Raw genomic sequence first — 24,425 nt, 5'->3', positions numbered from 1 at the left:
TTTTTATTTTATTTTATTTTATTTTATTTTTGAGGAAGATTAGCCCTGAGCTAACTACTGCCAATCCTCCTCTTTTTGCTGAGGAAGACTGGCCGTGAGCTAACATCCATACCCATCTTCCTCTATTTTATACGTGGGATGCCTACCACAGCATGGCTTTTGCCAAGCGGTGCCATGTCCACACCCGGGATCCGAACCGGCAAACCCCGGGCTGCCAAGAAGCAGAACGTGCAAACTTAACCGCTGCGCCACCAGGCCGGCCCCATGCATATTGCATCTTAATAATAAAATTAATATAAAAAAGATGCATCCATTTCTAGGGCTAGTCAATGTATTTTTAATTAATTAATTAATTAATTTTATTGACTTTATTTATTTGAAGAAGATTAGCCCTGAGCTAACATCTGCTGCCAGTCCTCCTATCCTTGCTGAGGAAGACTGGCCCTGAGCTAACATCCATGCCCATCTTCCTCTACTTTATATGTGGGATGCCTACCACAGCATGGCCTGCCGGGATCCGAACCAGTGAACCCTGGGCCGCCAAATCAGAACATGCGCACTCAACCGCTATGCTACCAGGCTGGCCTGAGACTTTGTTTTATCAGGGTAGTTTTAGGTTCGTAGCAAACTCGAAGGGAAGGTACAGAGATTTCCCATATACCCCCTGCTCCCACACACGCAGAGCCTTCCCCGTTATCAACACCCCCTTCCAGGGTGGTACATTTGTTACCTACGATGGCACATCACTGCGAAGTCCAAAGTTTACAGCAGAGTTCACTCTTGGTGTCGAACATTCTGTGGGTTTTGACAAATGTGTACTGACAAGTACACATCATCGAAGTGTCATACAGAGTGGTTTCACTGCCCTGAAAACCCCTGCGCCCTGCCTAGTCATCCCTCCCTTTCTCCTCTCCCTGGCAACCACTGACCTTCTTACTGTCTCCATAGTTTTGCCTTTTCCAGACTGTCATATAGTTGGAATATACGGTATGTAGCCTTTTCAGACTGGCTTCTTTCACTTAGTAATATGCATTTAAGGTCCCTCCATGTCTTTTCATGGCTTGATAGCTCATTTCTTTTTAGTGCTGAATACTATTCCATTGTCTGGATGGACCACAGTTTATTTATCCATTCACCTACTGAGAGATTTCTTGGTTGCTTCCAAGTTTTGGCAATTATGAATCAAGCCGCTATAAACATCTGTGTGCAGGTTTTTGCGTGGACATAAGTTTTCAACTTTAGGTAAATACCAAGGAGCATGATTGCTGAATTATGTGGTAAAAGTATGTTTAGTTTTGTAAGAAACTGCCAAACTGTCTTCCACAGTGGCTGCACCATTTTGCGTTCCCACCAGCAGTGAATGAGAGCTCCTGCTGCTCCACACCCTGCCCAGCATTTGATGTTGTCAGTGTTCTGGATTTCGGCCATTCTAATAAGTGTGTAGTGATCTCTTATTGTTTTAATTTATATTTCCCATGATGTGGAGCATCTTCTCATCTGTTTATTTGCCATCTGTGTGTCTTCCTTGGTGAGGCATCTGCTAAGGTCTTCGGCCCATTTCCTAATCGGGTTGTTTGTTTTCTTATTGTTGAGTGTTGAGAGTTCATCGCATATTCTGGATAACAGTCTTTTATTAGACGTCTTTTCCCCCCAGTTCTATTGAGAAATGACTGGCGTACATCACTGTTTAAGTTGAAGGTGCACAGCGCGATGGTTTGCCTTACATAAATTGCGAAATGATTACTACAATAGGATTGGTGAACACCCATCATCTCACATAGGTACACAGACGTGTCTTTTGCAAATATTTTCTCCCAGTCTCTGGCTTGTCTTCTCATTCTCTTGATAGTTAATGTATTTTTAACTTCACAAAATCCAGAAAGTGGAACAAAGAAACAAGCAGCACTTTTGGGAGCAAAGTTCCCAAGATTTAGCTGTTTAAAAAAAAAAAGACTTGAAGGTGGGGCTGCACGGGCGGTGCAGGCCCCACAAACCAAGGCTGCCGTCTCCAGTGGGTGGTTTGGGAAGGCTGCTCCCTTCCGAGAAGAGCCCTTGTGCCCCAGTGTCCCTGACCACCAGGAAGCCCGCAGCTGCCACTGCAGTGGGTCTCGGTGCGTCATGATAAAACGATGCAGAAAGGGCGACGTTGGTTGGTAGCTCAGTGCTGAACTATCTCGCTCGTGAGTTCAGCCTCAAGCCCTGGGTCCTTGGAACTTGGACCTGTTGAGCCTTATATGGGACAGGGCCCAGGAATCTGTATTCTAAAGTCCCTGCACCCCCAATGTGATCCTATCAGGCAAACTCAGGAGCAGCTGGCTATGCCGAAGGGGTGGCTGCCCCACCTGACTACATTTGCCACAGAGAAGGGCCCAGACGTTATCTGTCTTCAGGTCTCGGCCGTGTGGAAGGCTTTGGAGCCACCCCCACAGCACACGCCAGTCTGAGTCACCTTGTCCCCCCTCCCCACATCACGGGAATCACTTTACCACACGTGCAAAAGGAACATAATTATTTTAATTAAAATAGCAAGACTTTGGCCTTGACCCAGACAGTCAGGGTTTTCATTACAATTTTGCATGTGCAAAAAAACCCTCACGCTATGTCATTATGCCACCACGGGCACGTGACAGGCAGTTTGTAAATACGTCTTTCCTTGTCACAGACCTATGAAGAGCCCCGTGGGCACCCTCAGCCTCGGCCAAATAATAATCTATATTAAAACACAACACAAACAGAGAAACAAAAACAACTCAGAAGCACAAGGAGGCGAAAAGTACCGGGTAAACCTGATCAAAAGACCGAAGTTTGGAAAGTACCCGAGAAGAAGGGGCGCAGAGCTGAGAACACATTGTAATGGGACCGCAGCACCTGTTCAGGCTGAGGTGACACATCTGTAACCAAGGGGTGGAGGTGGACAAACATTTGTGACACTGAGAAGAGAAAGAAATCCAGTGGGGCTCAGCAAACTGGAAGACAAGCACCTTCGTCTTGCTCTGATCAGAAGCAAGAGCCCTTTCTGGACCCTGAGGATGCGACTTCATTCCCATACATCTTCAGTTCAGAACTCTACCCACTTAGCTAGACTGATCCAAGAAAGAGGCGACACTGTTTTCAAAGTTGGCGGGCCAGACCTTCTGCCGCTGTCAGCACTGGACCTGGCCCCTGACCTCAGGCCCAGGTATTGGCCAAGCCCCTCCCCTGCCCACGCGGTCTCCACCACTCACAGTAACACACTCAACCGTCTCCAGAGACAGGGTGGGCAGCACAGGAAGCTGAAATAGAAATACCCAGGTGTAACTTCAGGGCATTACTTTTGGGAAGTTTTTACAAAAGCAGACAGCACAGCAGCATCAAATAAGTGGAATGAGAATTTGAGGGAGCCCTAGGCAGCCAGAGATACTCTTCTCTGAGTCCGTGACTCCCTCTGCAGGCCTTTCCTGGCTACAGGCTGTCTGAGGAAACCCGGTCTCGCTCGGAGGCAGCTGGCATTGCATCGTAGGAGCAAAGGACTCTGGGACCCGCTTCCGAGCAGGACTTATTCTAGCATGTCACACAAACAACCATCCATACTCTAACTCAGCTTATTCTAGCATCAAACACACACACACACACAAACACACACACGCCCACACTCTAACTCAGCTGTGAATCACTTTTTTTTTTTTTTGCAGGACACAACTTCCTGAATTTTTGCTCCATTCTAGAAGCTAACGTGAGGGTCTTTACCAGCTACGTGCCCACGATCCCCTGTAACATCTTTAGGAGAACCCAAGATTCCCCTAACAGAGGCTGTTTCTGTAAAGAGACTGCTTTACTGACAAGGAGCTTTCTGTGGGGCAGCCCAGAGCTTTCTTCGAATCCTAAGGGGATGTTCACCTCCTGTTGATTTTCATAAAGAATCCTTTTTTTAACAGGAACCAAAAATGAGCATTTTGGACCTAGTTCTGTAGATGACTATTCCTTTCAGATTCTCTTCCTGTTACAGATTTTGCTTTTGAGAGTAAAACAGGAATCAACAGGATGGTTGCCTTTGGTTTCAACTCAGAACCGTTTTCACTGGTTCTGAGAATCATTTCAGTTTGCAGAGTCCTTACGGAGTCCCACAGAGGGACAGCTGTGGGGAACAGTTGAGCTTTTCCTCCCCAGGCTCCCGCAGTGACCTTTACACCTTCCATTCTCAGCCAGTGGCTTCTGTGACATAACAGAGAAACTGTTTTCTGCAATAAGAGGAAAGTACTGGTGGGAGGGCCATAGAATACAGAGATGGAGATGCTTATTTCAAATCTCTTTTAAATGTAAATAATCACCCCACGACGCATGTGTCCCTACTCCCCACACCTTCCCCTTCAAGGGAGGACTTGGTGTTTGGACCATTCACTAACTCCCTGGTCACCTTTCCTATAAAAATGAAACTAGGCTGTGAATGAGCAGATGCCCTCCCCTCACCCTCGTTTCAGTCTTGACACGCACAGACCCAAGAGACAGTGGGGCGTCCGGGGGAGTCCCTGCAGTGGCCTCTTGTCCTCGCTCCAGCCTTGCCATGGAGGAGGGAACGTGTACCTTAACTGACTGGCCTGGCCTTGAAACTCAAACACCATCTCCATTGAGGGCTGGCAGCCCACAGAGGGAATCCGGAGGCCCCACGGAGCCCGGCGGCCCTGAGCAGCTGTGTTGGGCTGTGCTCACGGCGGTCACCAGAAAACCCAGACAGAACCTTCCACCTGGTTAAAGCACACTGGCTCTTGGAGTGACCAGCAAAGCCACCTAAGAAAAGCCGGGCTCTCCGGGGAATCTCCACACCCTGACAAAGCAAGAATCTGCTGCACGCTGTCTGGGTGGGGGACACATCTCTGGTACCCCGACATTTTATTCAGGATGGGGGCACAGTGTACATATCTCTTCGTGCTTTTCCCACGGCGGTGGGTCCCTTAATTGTAAACAGTGCTGTGTGGTCAAGAGGCCAGTGACTCCTGGACCACGAGGCAATGTGGCAGTGACCACAGGCCGCTGGTTTCCCTGAATCTCAGTGCCGACCTCACGCAGACAGACACCCCTGAGGGCAGCGGGACGCGGTGTGGGCAGACACGCCGCCTGAGGGTGAAGGAGGTAGGAGAAGCTGAGAGCGGCTGACCCCGCAGGCGTCCAGAGCTTCCACAGTGGACGGCTCTCAGTGCAGTGGACGGCCACCCTGCTCCCTGCAGCAGGGACTCAGAGACCACCTGTCCCCAGGTAGGCAGTACCCATGCACAGAACTAGGAAGGGAAGAGCTCAGGTGCTTGGAAGTTCGTCTGGGGTCCGTGTGGGGCCCTGAGGTTGCCCCGGCTTGGATGATGCAGGAGCCTTGGGAGGGCCAGCCGGGCTCGTGGCAGAAGGCTGCGGGGAGCAGCAGAAGCAGCAGAGAGAGAAGAGCCGGGTCCGGACGGCACGGGTGCAGAGGACGAACATGATGCAGTTGGCGCCTCCCTGAAACGTGTTCCCGATACCCTGTGAGGGAGAAAAGAAGAGGCATGGGTGCAAGGGCTGGTGTGGCTCCTACCAACACACACAAGGAGGCTGGGAAGTGCTGCGGACCCCAGAGCCTTGTCCTCCACCCCTTGAGCCTGGTCTGCAATGACCTTGGCCACGTGGGCCTATGGCAGAGCTCTGGGCAGGCCTGAACTTGCAGGCCTGGCCCAGACCTGTCTCTAGGTCTTCCAAGTTGGGAAGGACCCAGGATTAGTCAACTCCCCTGGGGCTACTCCTAGGCCACCAGACAGCACCCCAATGTCCTGGGTGGTGCTGGAGCCACAGCGACCCACCTTCTCTCCTCAAGGCTCCCTGTCTTGGGTAGGGAGGAAGGGACAGTGGAGCCGAGTGGATCCCCAGTTGGGATGCGCTCACTCCGCTGGGGGAAGGGATCTGACTCTGCCACCGGGACAGCAAGGGCTAAGGAGGGCAGACCTACATGCAGGACGACCAGCACCGGCGTCCGCACCGCTGGGGAGCCACAGAGGGTCAGGACGAATCGCACGGTGCTCCAGACCCGGAGGAAAATGAAGATGAGCGGGATGAGGACCAGCTTCTTATCGGCCACGGAGGTGTGGCGCTGAAGCTGGTGCGCCTCGGAGACGATGGGCCGGTACTCAGAGAGCGCCTCGTGCTGTGCAGGGAACACGGAGAACAGATATGAGCAAAACGGGCTGCCTGTCTTCCCAGGACTCAAACTAGCTGCAGACGGAAGAAGTGAGCTGTGCAGCGCCTTCCGACCTGGACGCTGGAGTCCCGGGTTCCCATCTCTAGCCTGGACCCTCTTCCTGAACTCCCATCTCCTCCATCCGTGTCTGCTCCACATCTCCACACGGACGTCCAAAACACATCTGAAATTTCTCATGGTGAAAACGGATCGCCCGATCTCGACCCCCAAGCCTCCTGCGCGCTTCCCCATCTGAGCTGATGGCAACGCCAGCCCTCCAGCTGCCCAGGCCAAAAACTTGGGAGTCGCCTCTGATTCCCCTTTTTGCTACAGTCCACGTCGCATCCACAGGCAAGTCCTCCGGGCTCTACCGTCAAGAGAGATCCAGAATCTGGAAGCCCTGTCCATCACCGCCGTCACGAGCTTGGACCAAGCACCATCACCACCTCTCTGGGGAATTGTTACTGCCTCTTAGCGGGTCTCCCTCCATCCCCCTTACCACCCAAGCCCCTCCCCACTACAGTCTTATTCTCAGCACAGAAGCAGCGCAGCTCCTGGAAAACCTAAGTCGGATCAAGCCAGTCTTCCACTCAAAGCTTTCGGTGGCTCCCCCTTCACCATTCCTTACAATGTCCCCAACCCCAGTCAGCTCTGACCTCATTCCTACAGTCTTCCTCCTTGTTTACTCTACTCTCGCTACACAGGCCTCCTCATTATGCCCCAAACATGCCAGGCACACGCCACCCCAGGGCCTTTGCACAAGCTGGTCCCTCTGTGGAGCGCTCTTCTCCATGAATCTATGTAGCTCACTCCTTCACCCTCTTCAAGTCCTTGCTCCAATGTCGCCTTCAGAATAAAGCCTATCTTGACAACCCAAGGTAAACTGCAAAGGTATTTCCCACGTAGTCCCATCCCATATCCAGCTCTTTATTCCCGTCTGTTTTTCTTTGCTCTAATCATCCTCCTTCCTAGACAGCATTCATCCTTGTTTATCAGGCCTATGGCTTATTACCACCCTCCCCCTACAGAGCACAAGCTCCCCAGGGAAAAGACCTGCTGTGTCCCTGGCCAGCCTCCCCCACAGGAGAGGCACCATTCAAAGCTGGAACAGAAAGAAAAGGTGGGCAGGCACCAGTTTTGGCTTCCCTGCCCCTGGGAATGCCCTTCAGTGAGAGGAAGGGGGAGGCTCCACTCCCAGATCACAACTGAGTTTGTAAAAATAGGTGAAACGACATAACAAAGATACGTTTTTGAGCCTGGTCCTGTGTCAGGGACGCTGAAGGCCCAGGGCAGGGGAGAAGCCACACACCTTGGTATCTCTGGGCACCCAAGCTGTGCAACTCATCTGCTCAGAGCACCTGCCTCCTCCCCAGAGCCTTCAGCAGCAGCCCAGAGAGCTGCGTGCCCAGCACCCATCCGGAACCCAGCCGGGGCCATGGGGGCAGAGTGGGGAGCTGGGCGCCAGCTTGGGCTGCCGGGCTGCCCCTCCGCAGAGCGCAGCCTGCTCTGGCTCCTTCAGTTTCAGCTCTCCTTTCAAGCCAGACACAGGGAGCACCGTTGTGGGGCATCAGAATTGGCCACCCCAAAAATGTGTCTCTTTGCTTTGCCTTGATTATTTTTTTTAATTAAGATTATGATAGTTAACAACCTAGTGAAATTACAGTTGTACATCATTGTTAGTCATGTTGTAGGTACACCACTTCACCCCTAGTGCCCTCCCCCCACCCCCACTTTCCCCTGGGAACCACCGATCAGTTCTCTTTGTCCATATGTTAACTACCACCTATGAATGGAGTCTTACAGAGCTTGTCTTTCTCTGTCTTTTGCCTTGATTGTTATTATTATTTTTTAAAGATTTTATTTTTCCTTTTTCTCCCCAAAGCCCCCCAGTACATAGTTGTGTATTCTTCGTTGTGGGGCCTTCTAGTTGTGGCATGTGGGACGCTGCCTCAGCGTGGTTTGATGAGCAGTGCCATGTCCGCGCCCAGGATTCGAACCAACGAAACACTGGGCCGCCTGCAGCGGAGCGCGCGAACTTAACCACTCGGCCACAGGGCTAGCCCCTTGCCTTGATTATTTTTAAGAACAAAAGACTCTGAAAGAAACTTGGACACCCATCCCCTGAACTGCCTAAAAGAATTTAAGATAAAAGGCCTGTCCCCAGGACAAGCCAGCACCATAGACAACTCTGGGTATGGCAGGCCGGGAGGGTCTGTTTGTACCAAAGTTCTGTCTGCCAAACATCTGCTTCCCCATCTCCGTGCGAATTGTCTTCCTCCCCTGTGAAGCCCCAAACCACTACCCGCACCACCCTCCTCTGTCTTTAGCTGAAGATGGTATTTACGATGAGAGCCTTCACCATTTTGGCAAGTTGCTCAGTTTTCCTGAGTGTCTCCCATGCATACATGTTATAGCTTTGTTTGATTCTCTCCTGTTATTCTGTCTCATGTCAACTTAATTCATAGCCCAGGAGAAGGACCCAGTGGGTAGAGGAAAGCTTCTTCCTCCCCTACACTGTCCTCATTCCCTGCCCACCCTTCTTCCTTTTTTCTGGTAACATTTGCAGAGTTGCGAGAGAGGACCCAGGCTTCCTGCCCGACTACACAAGGACACGGAAGCAGACAGACACACAGAAGGGCAGCTGCAGAGGGGCGTCCTGGGCAGAGCCGGGTGGAGCTGCTGGGAGCCTTCACCAGGGACTCAGAACTTCCCAGGGCAGCAGAAAGAGGAGGAGGTGAGCCAGGTGCCCTGGCAGAGACCAACCAAAAGACCACAGGCAGACAAAGAGGACTCAGACCAATGGGTAAGTCCTGGGGGCATCTATGTCAATAACTCCAGCTGAGTCAGAAGGTGGGGGAGCAGGGAGGGGTGAGGATTAGTTGAATTTCTCAGTAGAAAGGGAACCAGAAGTCTCGACTCAGAAGACACAGATGGGAGTACAGGGCGGGGATGAGGTGTCACAGACAGCTGCGAGGAGGGGTGGGGAAATGGCTGCTGAACCAACGGTACGCCCCGAAACACGAGGACACTCTCTCCCACAGTCTCGGCCTTGAAAACTCAGGGCACCGCCCCAGCCACCCTGCAAGTGAGCTTGAAGCCCGTCTTCAGAGCTTTTCTGTGAACTTGCCTGACTGCTCCAGCCACTGGTCCATGTCTGAGTTCTTGCTATAAACTCCCACTGCCACACAGAGCTGTCACGCGTAGCAGATGCTCGATACAAATGTGTTGACTAAATGACCCAGTGGGTCCACGGATGGGTTAACCTGAGGCTTGTTTGTGGCAGTTGTAGCTAGGGGGAAGCCCATACTCTATATTTGCATAACTGTAGTTAAGAACAAGAATAAATCTGGCCAGACTGTCAGAGGAAAACCATTCCTTCCTAGAATTTCTGGCCAGCCCAGCCTATTGATTTATGAATTCCTACGAGCCCGAAAAGTCTCCACTTAGGATATAATTTTAATCACCAAGGACGATGAGGAGAGTGACTGGTATCACTGATTATGAAACGCCCCGCCCTCCCCTCCCAGCAGCATCCAGTCTGTTCTTACTGGGACCTGCTCATCTTTCATCTAAATGCCTCTCAAGGCGGAGCACCCGCGGCGGTCTGTCCAGGAGGGGGCAGCAGAGGGCCGCGGCCGGGACGCAGGCTGAGCGCGCAGCCTCCCTGATTGCACAGCAGCTCCCTCCTCAGGAGCTGCGGGAGTTCGGGGAGCCCCTCCGAGTCCCCGCTTCCTCATCCACCAGCGGAGGAGCAACAGGACCCACCCCCGACAGGGCTGCGGAATTAAACCAGACCCCCCACGAGGCGTGTCATTCAGCGTACGGGACGGTGCCTGACGCACAGCAAACGCTCCATCACTCTGGCCTGTTACTAGTTCTGCCCCCAGAGTCGCAGCCTAAGGTGGCCGACCCCGAGGCCGGCACGCCAGGCACAGCGGCCACACAGAGCTTCGGGCCAGGGCCCCGGGGCGGCCGTGCACCTACCGCTCTGTTTATGTGCTTCCTGATGAGCAGGTAGAGCACGGGCAGCGTGACGTAGGCCAGCATCTCCCACAGCTTCCCGGTGAGCAGCATCCACAGGATGTAGTCCTCCGCCTCCAGGTCGATCCAGCACCAGCCCACGGACACGTCCGAGGCATCGTAGCCGATCTTCTTTAGAGCGACAGCTGCCACGGTGATGGCCAGCGGAACTCCCCAGCTGAGGAACAACGAGCAAACAGGAGGTCGTGAGGTCAGGTCCCAACACCCAGCAAAGCGAGGAAAGGGTGCACTGACTGCGACGCCCTGCGGAAAAGGAGAGCGGTGCTGTCCAAGGCCTGGATCAGACAGTGTCCCTGGAGAAAGAGGGGCAGAGTCCTTAAATCCCCCACGCCAGCCCCACCAAGCCCACGCCAGCCCCGCGGAGCCCAGGTGAGAGGGCACAGGGGATGTCCTGGCCTCCTGCCTGGACAGACACGCCCTCCCAATGCCCAGAGGCGGGGTTCAGCATCCCCGGGCTCCTTGGAGGCTGGTGCTAGGATGCTGTGGCATGGAGAGCCACTCCTTCCTGCCCCTAGGGGCCTGTGCACCAGTGAGCAAACACCAGCTACGCGTCCATGTCTCATCCACACACCCCTGCAGTCAGCCAGTCCCCGTGGCCAGCAGCCTAGGTCTAGGGGTGCACACAATGGTGGCTTGGGGTTGTCTGGGCGGGGAATTCCAGGATCCTGTGTACCTGCAACAGGATCTAGGAGACAGAACATGGGCTTTGACTGGACACATCTCCTTGGTCCTAAGGCCTCCTTGCTCTAGGGGAAAGGGGTGTCCCCTGGCAAGGGTCAAAGGGGGCCCTTCAAAGCACAAAGCCCAGGGCAGGGCCCTCCCTCAGGGCCTAACTTTTCTAGAGTTTACCCCGACAGCAAACCAGCCATGATTCGGGCTGAGCCCCAGGCCCCTCCTAGTCATCTCTGCCCAGTCTCCTTGCAAAGCATTTTAAATCGCTCAGGAGGACACACACAAGCTCCGTGGCGGCACAGCAGAGTGATGAAAAGCTTGGACTGTGATGCATGGGGTGGGTCCACATCTCGGCTGTCTCCCACTTGGCCTCAAGAGATCACTGTTTTTCTCTGCAAAGTAGGGGTGACAACAGTGTCTATAGCAGAGCATTATTGTAGGTCGTTAGGAGAATAGTGTATGTCCAGTGCTCAGGACTGGGCATGTCAGTACCTATGAACCCTGTTGTTAGTGAGCTGTGTCCTGCGGTCCCACGATTTGGGACTGTGGTGCAGGCGCCAGGTGTGCGTGAGGCCCATGCAGTTTCTGCCCCCAGGAACAGGACACGTGGGCTTATGTCCTAGGTCAGTCACCCGGAGGACAAGCAGTATGTAAGCAGGACAGTGTCATCAGTAAATATTTAGTTCAGAAACTGTCCTTGGAGGGTTCTGTGTAAGGGATTTCGGCTCTTTGTGAAGACAGTCGTAGAGTACAGACCACAGCCACAGCTCAGTCCGTTGGCAAAGCAAGGCCAGGAGAAATGCTGTTTCTCCCAGGGCTGCAGGGCTGTGCAGGATGCGGGGGTGGGATGGCGATAAAGGGAGAAAGTGAACTCCTTTTCCCTCAGCATCCTCTCCCCTAACAGCTGGGAGGCAGAGGCAGCATGTCCTCCCCAAAGTCACAGAGCCACAGAAGGGGCAAAAACTCCACAAAAGCTAGAGTTATGAGAAAGGGACCACGTTACACTCGGGAGTGTGTCCATTTTACACGCTTGTTCTAGCCGAAGTTATCTATCGGGTAAGTTAACATATATTTGTGTCAAACCGTCTTGTCATAATAAAAGATGACCGTTTTAAAACTCACGCCACCCCGGGAGTTTAGGACAATGTACGTCACAGCTATAAGCTCCGCCAGGGCGAGGCCATGTGGGCGCTCTGCTCTATCTCAGCATCCAGAACAGTGCCTGGCACATGGTGGCGGCCTGCCGAGCGAAGGAATGAAGTCTGAGCCACCCTGAGACTGCAACAGCTTTCCCTATTCACTCCTGAAATTTTCACTGCAAGGACACTGTTAAAAAGCAGATGAAGGCTCTTAAAGTGGCAAAACTGCAATCCTGAGGGTATACGTTTTCTCATTACCTTATGGTTTACAGGAGTCCTCCAAGAAATTTTAGGAAGGAGAAAAGCAGTGTGTGGGGACTGTCCCCCTGAAGGAGGCTGGACTGGAGTTGAGGACTCCCATTCAGGCTGGAAGGCAGGAACGGGCAAGGCGTGGCGAGAGGAAGGCCTCTGTGCTGGGAAATAGCCAGAACAAAGACCAAATAGGCTTTGAAAGAATTAACAACGTGGGTTTGTTCAATCAGAGTCACTGAACATACGCACAGGATGGCAGGGGTGTTGGGGAGGTATTCAAGCAGGAGGGGGTAAGAGGAGACAATATCAGGGAACCGGTGGGACTGGAGTGGGAGGGACCGTCTAACAATCCCACAGAGCAGGCTCAACCAGACTCGTAACTCCCGGATACGGGTCGTGGTGTGCTGGTAATGTTTAACAACCGGCTCTCCAGAAAAAATGTGTATGTATGTCTACACACGCCTCCAAGTTGATTACAAATTGTACTGATATAAAGGATGAGAAGCACTGAATTTGTAAATAATAATAAAATGCATAGTACTCGTAAATTCCACACAGCCAATTAATTCTCACAGAATGCTTTTGCTGATTCTTGCTGAACTTTGGCATCTGCAGCCAATCTGTGGTTGCAATTAGCAAATGAGAGAAGTTCTATGACATGAGGTTGGGTGATATTTTCATTTTCCTTAACAAGTAAGATGAAAGTGAAATAAGGAAGACACAGGGGACAAGACGAATGCTGGAGATGCAACGGTTCGATAGTGACGTGCAACTTCTTTGCAGGATCAGATAATAATTTTCCAACACTGGAAGAATATTTCTTTTTTTGGGGGGGCTCCATGGAACGTGTCATCACCTCCCCCTTAAATACCAGGCTTACTGCTCACCCCTATGGCTGCCACCTTGGCTTAAGTTCAGAGACAAGTAACACTTTTAACCTTTACTATTAACATTTTCTCCATCACTTTCTTAAATCTAACCAGGGGTCCAGCAAACTATAGTCCTCGGGCCAAATCTGGCCCAAGGTCTGCTTTTTTTTTGTGAGGAAGATTCGCCCTGAGCTAACATCTGTGCCAATCTTCCTCTACTTTGCATGTGGGATGCCTCCACAGCATGGCTGATGAGTGGAGTACGTCTGTGCCCAGGATCAGAACTCGCAAACCCGGGCTGCTGAAGCAGGACGCGCAGAACTTTAACTACTCAGCCATGGGGCCAGCCCCTCCTAAGGTCTGTTTTTTTAAATCAAGTTTCATTGCAACACAGCCACACTTGCTCATTTGCACGTTGTCTGTGGCTGCTTTCAAGCTACAGCAGCAGAGCTGAGCAGTTACAACTGAGAACACAAGGCCTGCAAAGCCGAAAATACGTAACTATCTGGTCCTTTACAGGAAGAGTCTGCTGACGTCTGCTCTACAATCAACAAAACGAGGAATCAAGCCCTGATTTGTAGTGTTTGCCCATTTCTACGGTGTAAATATTCCCACCATGGCTAATTTCAAGCCTCCAACACACGCAGTTGGGGACAGATGCACAGCACCACAACATCAAATAGTATTTCCATCACAGAGACACAGTAGATGAAATAACCTCAAGGGCAGAGATAATAGTAAAATAATTAGGACACAATGAGTTTTGAGTATTTTTATTACTTTTGTTTTTAATATAATTTATTTAACTGTAAGTTTATATAATTTAATTTTTTATCAATGGTTATACTTAACAATCAGCTCATAAAATGCCCTGAAATTTAACAATCCGGTCTCACAAGCTGGCTCCAGGACACTGCTGGAAAGAGGACAAGAATAGGGAGCTGAAGACCCCCAGGTTCTGATCTATAGAATGAGGAGAAGGTAGGTAGGTACTTTTGGCAACCTCAGATAAGCCGAGCTGTTCTCTGGTCTAGTGGCCACCCTGGCAGTATGAATCTGGAAGGCACCTGTGTGACATAATTCCTGCTTTCCAGAAATGTATACTTCCAATTTCTGACATGTATCATGTAACAGTTTTTTATCCCTCCAAAAGAAGCCATCAACCAAACATAAACAAAATCAGAACAAATAAGATACAGCTTAATAACAGCAAATGTGAAAAAGACCAAAGGCCTTAGTTGATTGTGACCAAGAAACTCATGTGGTCAGAGGGGGCACCCTGATGTCCAGATGTGGGCAGTTCAGAACGGCCAGTGAACTGTCCTGCCTCTGTGTGGCTGCCTGTGACCCACAGCCTAAACCTGAGATTATGTGGAAAACTACTCAGCCCTAAAAAAGACAAAGTTGTGTCATTTGCAACACCATGGATGGACCTTGAGGGTATTAGGCTGAGCGAAATAAGTCAGACAGAGAAAGACAAGTACTGTATGACTGCGCTCATGTGGAAGATAAACAAACACACAGAGAAGGAGAACAGATTAGGGATTATCAGAGAAGAAAGGGGCGGGGGGAGGACAAAAGTGGTAAAGGGGCACATGTGTATGGTGATGGATAAAAACTGGACTGTTGGTGGTGAACACAATGCAGTCTCTCTAGAACCTGAAAGAGAGTGACGCACATCTGAAATTTACACAATGTTGTAAGCTAACATGACCCCCTCCACCCAAAAAAACCAAACCTGAGATTGTGAAGTTGGCACCAGAGCCTGGCATGTAAGGAGATGTGGGGCCTTAAGCTAAGCTCAAATGTTTAAAGACTCTTGACGAGGTCCTGCCAGTGGAGAAGGAACCGGTTAGATGGCTGGAGGAAAAGGCAGGGTGTCCTGCTCAATCCTAAAACCGAGGGCTGAACGGGGAGGTTCCCGGGAGAAGCCTCATGACCACGTGCAGGGGATGCTATGAAAGGCACAGCGGGAGGGACATGACTAAAGCAGGCCACCGATACGGCCCCTTCTCTCCAAACCTATGACCCTGAGGTTGAGGAAAAGCAGGGTTGGGGTCACCTAGCTGGAGGGAGCCTGAAGACCACACTCTGAGCAGAGTCCCCCACTTGGAGGGGCACCAACAGCTTCTCCCTGAGGTGCCCAAGCCCAGCTCCCACGTGGTTTTGCTTGCAAACTGAGACCAGATTCCAAGTTGGCTTTCTCCCCCCTTGGAGGCTCTACAGGCTAAGCTTGTCCCCCCAAAATTCATATGTTGAAGTCCTGACCCCCAGCACCTCAGAATGTGACTGGATTTGGAGACAGGGCTTTTAAAGACGTGATTAAGGAGCTGGGCCGGTGGCAGAGTGGTTCGCAGGTTCAGATCCTGGGTGCGGACCTACACACTGCTTATCAAGCCACGCTGTGGCGGCGTCCCACATACAAAATAGAGGAAGACTGGCATACATGTTAGCGCAGCGACAATCTTCCTCAAGCAAAAAGAGGAAGATGGGCACAGATGTTAGTTCAGGGCCAATTTTCCTCACCCCAAAAAAATAAATAAATAAATAATAAAGAGGTGATTCAGGTAAAATAAGGCCTTTAGGGTGGCCCTAATCCAGTTTGACTGGTGTCCTTATAAGAGGAGGAAATTAGGATACAGACACACACAGAGGGATGAACATGTGAAGACACAAGGTGTAAATGGCCATCTACATGCCAAGAAGAGAGGACTCAGAAGAAACCACCCTGCCCGCACCTTGATGTCGGACTTGCAGCTTCCTGGGCTGTGAGAAAAATCGATTTCTGTTGTTTAAGCTGCTCGGTCTATGGTACTTTGTTAGGGCAGCCCGAGAAAACTACAGAGGCTTTCTACACACTGCGGGGAGAGACATGCTCCGGAAAAGGGGTCGCATCCCAGCTCCTGGGGACCCCCTCCCAGAAGCAACAGGATGAAGGGGAAATGTCCTCCCCCACCTCACCAGACTGGCAGAGCTGGCAGGGACCCTCAGCCAGCTCGGGGAGGGTAAACTAACCAAGAGCCATTCAGACTTGTCACACGCTTAGCTCTTCTTGGAAGCCAGCATCCTTTTTCTTTTTAATCTCCTCCAGAGAAGGGGAACTACAAATACCACAGGAGGAGCGAGGACGCGAGTGCGCCATCTCTGACCCTGAATTCCCTGGCATTTGTCAGATGACCGCAAGCAGGTTGCCTGTGCCCAGAACAGCAATGCTGTGGGTTTCCCTCAGAATTCCCAGCTCTGCCCAACCGGGAATCTTCTGAAACCTCTCCCACCAGAGCCAGGGAGGGGGACGCCCACGGTGATGAGAGCCACGTCCACCTCACGCACTGACGGGATGCCCTTCCCCACTGCTCCCAGGGCCGCAGGCTCTGCTCGGTCGTTTGCTCCCACTGTTGGATTCCTGCACCGTTCCCTCACCCCAAACCTCACCCTTCCCACAGATCTTTGTGGGGGGAGACTGGCACCTGCTGGGAAGGAAACAAAGGGGTCTCCTCCTTCTCCTGCTGGCCGGACAGCAGTGCCTGGTCTGCGTGCGGCCTATGGAAGACCTTGAGTGTGAACGTAACTCAAAAAATGCTCTGAGAACAAACCATCAGGCAACAATGTGCCCATTTAGAAAGCTCTGGGGAGCAGGACAGAGCGGGCCTGGAGGGGGCAGCTGCAGCGAGCAGGCCTGGTGCAAGGCGTCACAAGGCTGCGGCCACTGGAGCCTTCTCCCGGAACAAAGGGCACCTATTGTTAGGTGCGGGGCAGGACGTGGGAGGACTGCAGGGATTCGGCCACTGGCCAGGCCACCACGAGGTCACTCTGCAGCTCTGGCCACAGAAGGGGGGTGTCCAAAGGCACTTTTATACACAGAAACCTGAGCGGCCCTCTCTGCAGCCCTGGTTCTGGGGGCACCAAGGAGCCACTGCAGCACTCAGAGCCCACCTGGGGCCGGGCCAAAGGGGCCCCGGTGAGCACGGGCAGGACCTGACCTCGCCTTGGCAGAAGGGTTAAGGGGCAGCCTCTGCTCTCGGGCCCCGGTGCTGCAGTCAGCTTCCCACAAGTGCACAGACGCACAGAACCAACCCCGCAGCGGCGTCCTCTGGAAACTTTTTGCGGGGAACAAACAAAACGTTTGTTCATTATCTTCAGCTCTTGTTATGTTGGGGAGCACTGACCAACGTGGGGTGCTGTTCATGCAGCTACTGCGTCCCTCCCTCATTCAGAGAGCTCTGCCTGCAGCCTTGTCACGGGGCCCCACGGTGAGCTGGTTTCTGAGGAGAGGGCGCAGATGACCTTCTCTTTCAAGGCCACAGTTCCCCTTTTCTCTGCGCGGGAAGTTCCCACTCCCCACAGCAGGGTGGACCTGAGATGCCACAGACTCCTTCTTCCTCAGGAACCCCCAAGCAAACTCCAGAGAGTGGGTGGGCACGTGGGCCGGGGCACAGGGCCCATCCCTGCCAGGGGTCATGCCCACGCCCACTTCAGCAGAGCTGAAGGAAATCCTAAGACTGCCTGAGGTGGCCAGTTTGGCAGGACCCTTACTTCTGGGGAGATAAGGCAAGATGATGAAGCCCAGCCCGCCCCCCCGTGCTCACAGGACACGCTGGCTGATGCGAGGCACAGTGGTGGCCCGGGGTGTGCAGGTGGGGTAGGATGGTTCATGACCCTGCCCCGTATTCCCTCCGAAGGAGCCCACCAGCTCGCGGGGGAAGAGCGGCTGTCACTGCTTTTGAAAGGCAGGTCACCTCCCCCAGGGGCACAGGGATGGTTTCACGCCAAGTTGGCTTATGTTACTAGAAGGGAACTGACCCCACCCACAGCAGCTCTGGGCCCCGGGCTTCTCAGCACCTTCTTAGGTGAGTATTGTAAACAGATGGCCAGGAGCACATCCACATCAGTGTCAAATATGGGGCCTCTGCATCTTGCTGCCTCAACAGCCAGGATACAGGGTGGGACACCGAATATTCTCACACAACCTTAAAAAGGCAGCCACCACCAGGAAATTCAGGTCAGAATACTGTCAGACTCAGTGATGCTGAACACTTGGGTGGAAGTTCAAAGAGTAACAGGCTATTTCTCTCAACAAGATATGTAGCAATTGCAAAAGGAAAAATAGTAACTGCAGTGGAGAACTGGCAGATAACGCCTTAACCAGCCCACCCACCTCAACATCACCAGTAACGACACAAACCGGGAGGAAGCGAGGAGACGAACACGCTTCTGCGAGATTCCTGCCAGAGGCGCGGAACCTGAATCCACTCACGAGGAAGCATCACACGAGCCCAGCAGAGGCACATTCTACAAACAACAGGCTGCACTCTTCAGAAACATCAACGCTATGAAACACGAAGAAAGACGGGAGAGCTGTTCCGGGCTGAAGAAGGAGACATGAAGACTAAGTCAACCCATAAGCCAAGATCTTTCTTTGCTGTCGGGGACGTTGTGGGAAGACTGACAAGCCGCAATGACGTCCACACTCAGGTAACAGCAGGGTTCCAAGCTAACCTCCTGCTTTTGGAACGTGTATGTGGTTCCGTAAGAGACTTCTGAGGATACATACTAAAGGATTTACGGGTCTGAGGGCATCAGGTCTGCAATTTGCGCTTAAATGGGTCCAGAAAAAATAACTGGAGAGGAGAAAGCTCACATGATAAAATGTTAATAATGGGCGAAATCTGGAAAGTTAAAAATAAATCTCTATTGAATTTTATCTCAATTTAAAAAATTATTGTCAAGGCCAAGAGACAAGACGGAATCATAAAAGGAGGACTGACCTTGAAATTCTAAGGCTGACGCTCCTGCTTGGCTATGTGGCCTCGGGCAAGTCTCATCTGAGGGTCAAGTCTCATCTGAGGGTCACGTCCTGCCCATTCCCTTGGGTTTCTGGTGATCAATGAGCTAAGGAATGTGCCTCAGCAAGACCTCAGGAGCCAGAGGCAGCTCGTGATGAAATAAATACAGTTTCCCTGAGGATAAAGTCTAAGCTGCCCTCCTTCTCTAGGGGAAAAAAAAAAACATCTTTCTGTAAAGGGAACCATGTGTGCATTTCGAGGGAGCCCTCAGGGGCCCAGCAGGCACTTTCTGGGAACTTGTGTGACTGGTGCGTTCTCTCCAGCCTCCTGTCCTACACAGTTGCATTGTTTTACAGATGCTTTTTTCACTTAACATTGTACCGTACCATTTAAAATATGACTTTTGGAGTTCACAGCCAGTATCTAATGGCTACACATTTCCGGGTGAGGCGTAGTCTATAACTTACTGTTCCCCTATTTTGTGGATGTTGAGGTTGCTTTCAAATTCTCGCCAGGAATACAGTGCCACACAAACTCCTGTGTACACACAGCCTGGCGTGCATTATGGATTATCTCCTCAGACTAGGGCCCTATAAATAGGATTAATGGATCAAGGGGTATGAACCAAATACTTTCTACATGGATTATTCCAATTTACACTACCAATAATAATGTAGGAAAATACCAGTTTCATTGGCATTCTTCACGTTTAGTATTCTGCCTTATTATTGTTTTCTTCTAAATTAATGACAAAATGGTACCTTGTTGTTATAACTTGTATCATTTTGAGTATTAATGGGGCTAAACTTTTTCCCATATATATTTATCAACTGCTTGCACTATTTTGTCTGAATGTGTCCTTTGTCCATTTATCAGGATATCTATCGGGTTTTTTAAATAATCAATTCATAAAAACTCTTTACAGAATAGAGATAACCTTTTGTTTAAATACTTAAAACACTTTCCAAGACTGGAAGGTTTGAAGAAGAGTACTGGTTATCAGTAGTCTGAAATGGTTAACAAGCCGATGGCTGCAGCCCGCGTCTGAAGATGAGACTTCTCACACCAACCAGATCCTTCAGCAACAATGAACTAATACTTCAGAGAAAGACGCTGGAGAGCCCTTAACAAGGTCATTAGCAATATAGTCTGGGAGGATCTAGGTTATCAGATGAACCTGCTAGACAGGTTTTACCAATTCTCTTGGACTAGCACAGCCATGAGTGCTAACTTCTCAAAGGGAATGAATTATCCAAGTCCCTTTCTAGCTTGGATTCAGGTAATTTTCTTTTAAGAGGCAGGTGCATCACATTCAACAGACAAGACGAACAATTTGCTTTTTTATGGCCAGACTTTCATAGGAGACCTTTCCTAAACATCACAGAATACAGCCCTAGAAGTGAACAGAAAGAACTCCCTCTCAGGTCTCTTGGGAAATTTGTCTTTTCTATAGGAGCTGCACCAGGTTCTCTTTATCACTTAAAAACTATATGGTATTCAGTATCTTTAAGAAAGTGAGGGAAAAGAGAAGAGATTCTTGCAAAGAAAGTCTTGGGCTCCTTCTCCAGCACACATGAACTCTGCGGTACACGCTCCCCACCCACAGCCCACCAGCCTGCCAAAGACGGGGTCTCTGAAACGCCCCGACAGAGGTCAAGCGGGATGCTGCAGGGGAGGACCGGCAGCCTGCTCTCTGTGGTCTCAGCAGCGTCTGAGACACCGTTCAAAGGGCTCCTTGCAAAAACTTCGACCTGAACAGCTGAGAAGCAGGCCCCTTAGTTTTCCAGGGACCAGCTGGCCTCCATCCAACAGTTCTGAGACCTGGAGGTCAAGTGACTCTCGCAGGCTTGTGACCTAACTGTTGTGATACCCAGGTGACCTGTCTCCACCAAAGTGCTGACTGTCCTCAGTCCCCTGGAAAGCACTCAAGTATTTAACAGAGAGGACCTATAATTGGCAGCATTTGGTGCTCTCACTGCAGGGAGGCACAAGAGGAAACAAGCCCTATAAGATTCACCCTATAAGCCTCGGGTTCAGCACAGGACACTAACAGATGTTCCAGTCTTGAAATTACACCAGGAAAGACGCAACCCTCTTCCTCAGCTGAGGAAGGAGTCTCTGCTCTCAGAGACTCCAGGCAGCTGGCGGCCGTCTTCCAAGCAGCCTCTGCCACCGACCTCAACTTCAGAGATGCTGAATTCTAAAAGTCAAGATCACCTAGAACAGAGATAAGAACAGACTGGGGCCTAAGGTCTAGAGAGGGGCAAAGATTAAAAAAAAAAACAGAAGACAGTCCTTTGTAGATTTTACAGCTGAGGCACTGCATTTGGCAGAGACCTGGACGGACTGGCAGCCTGGGAGCGGCCACACGCACCACCTCTGCTGTAGCATGGGATGGGGGTGGGGGCATGCGATAGGGAGCCGCCTGCCCTCCAGCCTGGGGCAGCCACCTAACTCATCTCCCAGCCTGAGAACCAGGCGCTTCTCCCCATGGGCAGCAGAGACGGCCAGAGCGCAGTAAGTAGGAAACTAAGGGCCCAGAGTGTCCTCGCCAGCTCTCTCAGGGCTGGGCTCTGATGGGCAAGCTCTGGCCCATCCTCCAAGGAGCTGCGCTGAGGCGCCCACCTCGCTGAGGTTCGGGCTGGGGCAGCCACAAAAGGGTGTCCTCTGCGGTGATGCTCAAAACAGGACCACCTCCCGGAAAAGTCTAGCATCTTCCCTCTGGCCCAGGGCTGCCCTCGGGCAGGAGCAGACACTGCCCGCCTGCCGCCCAGCCAGGGGTCCGACCAAGACGCGGGCGCCAGAGGGGCGTGAGGGCCACAGGGGCAGCAGGCAGGGCCCAGACGGGACTCAGGAGGGCTCGAGGGAAAGCAGCGAGGCCACCACTCACCTGACGATGTGGAAGGCCCAGAGCAGGCGGCCGGCCCGGGGCCCACGCGCGGCGTGGACGATGCTGAGGTACAGGTAGAGGGCGATGGCCACCGTCCAGAAGAAGGAGCTGGTGTTGGCGAAGGTGGAGAGCGCACCCTGCAGCACGCAGTCCCACGAGGGGCCCGAGAAGTCTTGCAGCACCCCGTAGAAGTAGGAGGCGGCCGAGAGCAGGTCGGCCAGCGACAGGAAGAGCAGCAGGCGCCGCGCCTGGCTGCGCAGGTCGGGCCACAGGGCGTGCGTGGCCACCAGCAGGCCCGAGCCGAGCGCGGAGAGCGCGCACGACAGCAGCACCACGGCGCGCTCCGACGGCACCAGCTCGGTGGGCGGCGCGGGCGACGGCATGGCCGGACGGCGCCGGGGCCGGGGCGCGCGGGCGCCGAGAGCAGAGGCCGAGCCGCTCGTGCGGCCGCCGCCGTCTGGGCACCGACTCGACCGCGGCTCGCGTACTGACGCCCGCCCCGCCCGCGTGCCGGCCCCACAGGGCCCGCGGCCCCGCCGCCCGCCGCTGCTCCCGGGCCCGGCTCCACGCCCCGCCCACGCCACCAAGCCACGCCCCTGCGCCCGCCCCGCTCCACCCCGAGACCCCCACGTCCCCGCCGCCACCGCGGGCCCCGCCCACGCGCCCCACGCCCCGCCCATGCCCTCCACGCTCCTCCCCATGGCCCACGCGTCTCGTCTACGGCCCCGGGCCCCGCCCCGAGCCTCGCCCACGCGCCCCCACGCCCCGCCCCACTCCCACGCCCTCCATTCTCCACCCCGAGGCTCTCACGCCCTGTCCGCAGCCCCGAGCCCCGCCCTCGCGCCCACGCGCCCCATGCCGTGCACTCTGCACCCTGTAGCCACCGTGACCCGTCTGCAGCCCCGCCCTCCTTCCTCACCCCTCCCCTCTACTCCGCCCGGGGCTACCCCTGTTCTTTCCAGATGGCCAGGACATCTCGTCCTGGAGAGGGAAGGACTGGCATTTTTAGGGCTAATATTACCTTCTTTCCTTTCAGCCAGCTTGTGCGCGGGGCGTGTGCGGTGTGTATGTGTGTATGTGTATGTTGGGTGAGGGATGGAGGCATTATTTCCACTGGTAACAAAAGCACTCTAGAGTGTAAGCCTGCTTCCTTAAGCTGTAGTACCAGGGGCGGGGGTGGTTACTTTGGGAAGTGGGTGTTTCCAATTTTCTTTACGAAGAGCACACTTTTTTAAAATTAAACTTATTAGGTGTGATTTTTAAAAAATGAAACATTAATTCCCCAATTTTTTTCTTTTTTGAAAGTTTCATATTTCTTTAATTGAAATATAATTTATGTACCATAAAATTGGCCCTTTTAAGTGTACAATTCAGTGGGTTTTAGTATACTCACAAGCTTATCTCACCATCATCGACTAATTCCACATCTGCATCACCCCCAAAAGGAAGCCAGTTAGCAGTCCCTCCCCGTTTCTCCTTCCCCCCAGCTTTTGGCAACCACGAATCCACCTTCCGTGTCTACAGATTTGCCTCTTCTGGACAGTTCACATAGACGCAATCAGACAACAGGTGGTCTTTTGTGACTGACTTCTTTCACTCGGCATGTTTTGGAGGTTCGTCCACATTGTAGCATGTATCAGAATTTCATTTCTTTTTATGGCCGAATAATATTCCATGTATGGATATACCACATTTGTTTTTCCATTCACCAGTTGGAGGACATTTGAGTTGTTCCCACACTTTGGCTATTATGAAGAATGCTGCTATGAACATTCATGTACAAGTTTTTGTGTGGACGTGTTTTCGGTTCTCTTGGGTCTATACCTAGAAGTGGAACTGCTGGGTCACGTAGTTACTCTTGTGTTTAATTTTGGGTGAAACTGCCAGACTGTTTTCCAAAGTGGCTGCACCATTTTGTGTTACTACAGCAATGTATTAGGGTTCCCACTTCTCCACAGTCTCCTAACACTTTATTATCTGTCTTTCTGATTCTAGCCATCCTAGTGGATGTGAAGTGGTGCCTCATTGAGGTTTTGATCTCCATTTCTCTGATAATGATATGGAACATCTTGTCACGTGCTTATTGGCCACTGACATATATGCTTTGAAGAAAGGTCTATTCAATTCTCTTGCCTATTTTTTAACTGAGTTGTCCTTTTGTTATTGAGTTGTAGGAGTTTTTTATATATTTTGGATACTAGAATCTTATCAGATATATGGTTTATGAAAATTTTTTCCAGGGGCTGGCCTGGTGGTGCAGCGGTTAAGTGCGCCCATTCTGCTTCGGCAGCCCAGGATTTGCCAGTTCAGATCCCGGGTGGGGACATGGTACCACTTGGCAAGCCATGCTGTGGTAGGCGTCCCACATATAAAATAGAGGAAGATGGGCACAGCAGCAAAAAGAGGAGGATTGGCAGCAGTTAGCTCAGGGCTAATCTTCCTCAAAAAAAAAAAAAAAGAAGGAAAAGAATAAAGAAAAGGGGGGAACAAAAAAAATTTTTTTTCCCATTCTGTGGGTTATCTTTTCACTCTCTTGATAGTGTACTTTGACGCACAAAAGTTTTTATTTTGACGATGTCCAAATTACCTATTTTTTTTACTTTGGTT

General features: G+C 51.9%; 1 protein-coding gene across 1 annotated transcript; it reads right to left on the bottom strand.

The window, feature by feature from the left end:
* Positions 1-4,830: 4,830 nt before the first annotated feature.
* GPR157 (G protein-coupled receptor 157) lies at positions 4,831-22,380 on the bottom strand. The gene is made up of 4 exons (XM_023635848.2): positions 21,819-22,380; positions 10,157-10,370; positions 5,945-6,139; positions 4,831-5,484 (listed from the first exon to the last, which is right to left on the bottom strand). Exons 1-4 carry the CDS (start codon positions 22,199-22,201, stop codon positions 5,269-5,271), a joined length of 1,008 nt encoding a protein of 335 aa, XP_023491616.1. The 5' UTR covers positions 22,202-22,380; the 3' UTR covers positions 4,831-5,268.
* Between the last annotated feature and the right edge of the window lie 2,045 nt (positions 22,381-24,425).

The sequence above is a fragment of the Equus caballus genome, chromosome 2 (assembly GCF_041296265.1).
Source record: "Equus caballus isolate H_3958 breed thoroughbred chromosome 2, TB-T2T, whole genome shotgun sequence".
Lineage (NCBI taxonomy): Eukaryota > Metazoa > Chordata > Mammalia > Perissodactyla > Equidae > Equus > Equus caballus.
Note: the sequence above shows the minus strand (reverse complement) of the source record. Positions and strands in the feature narration are given on the sequence as shown.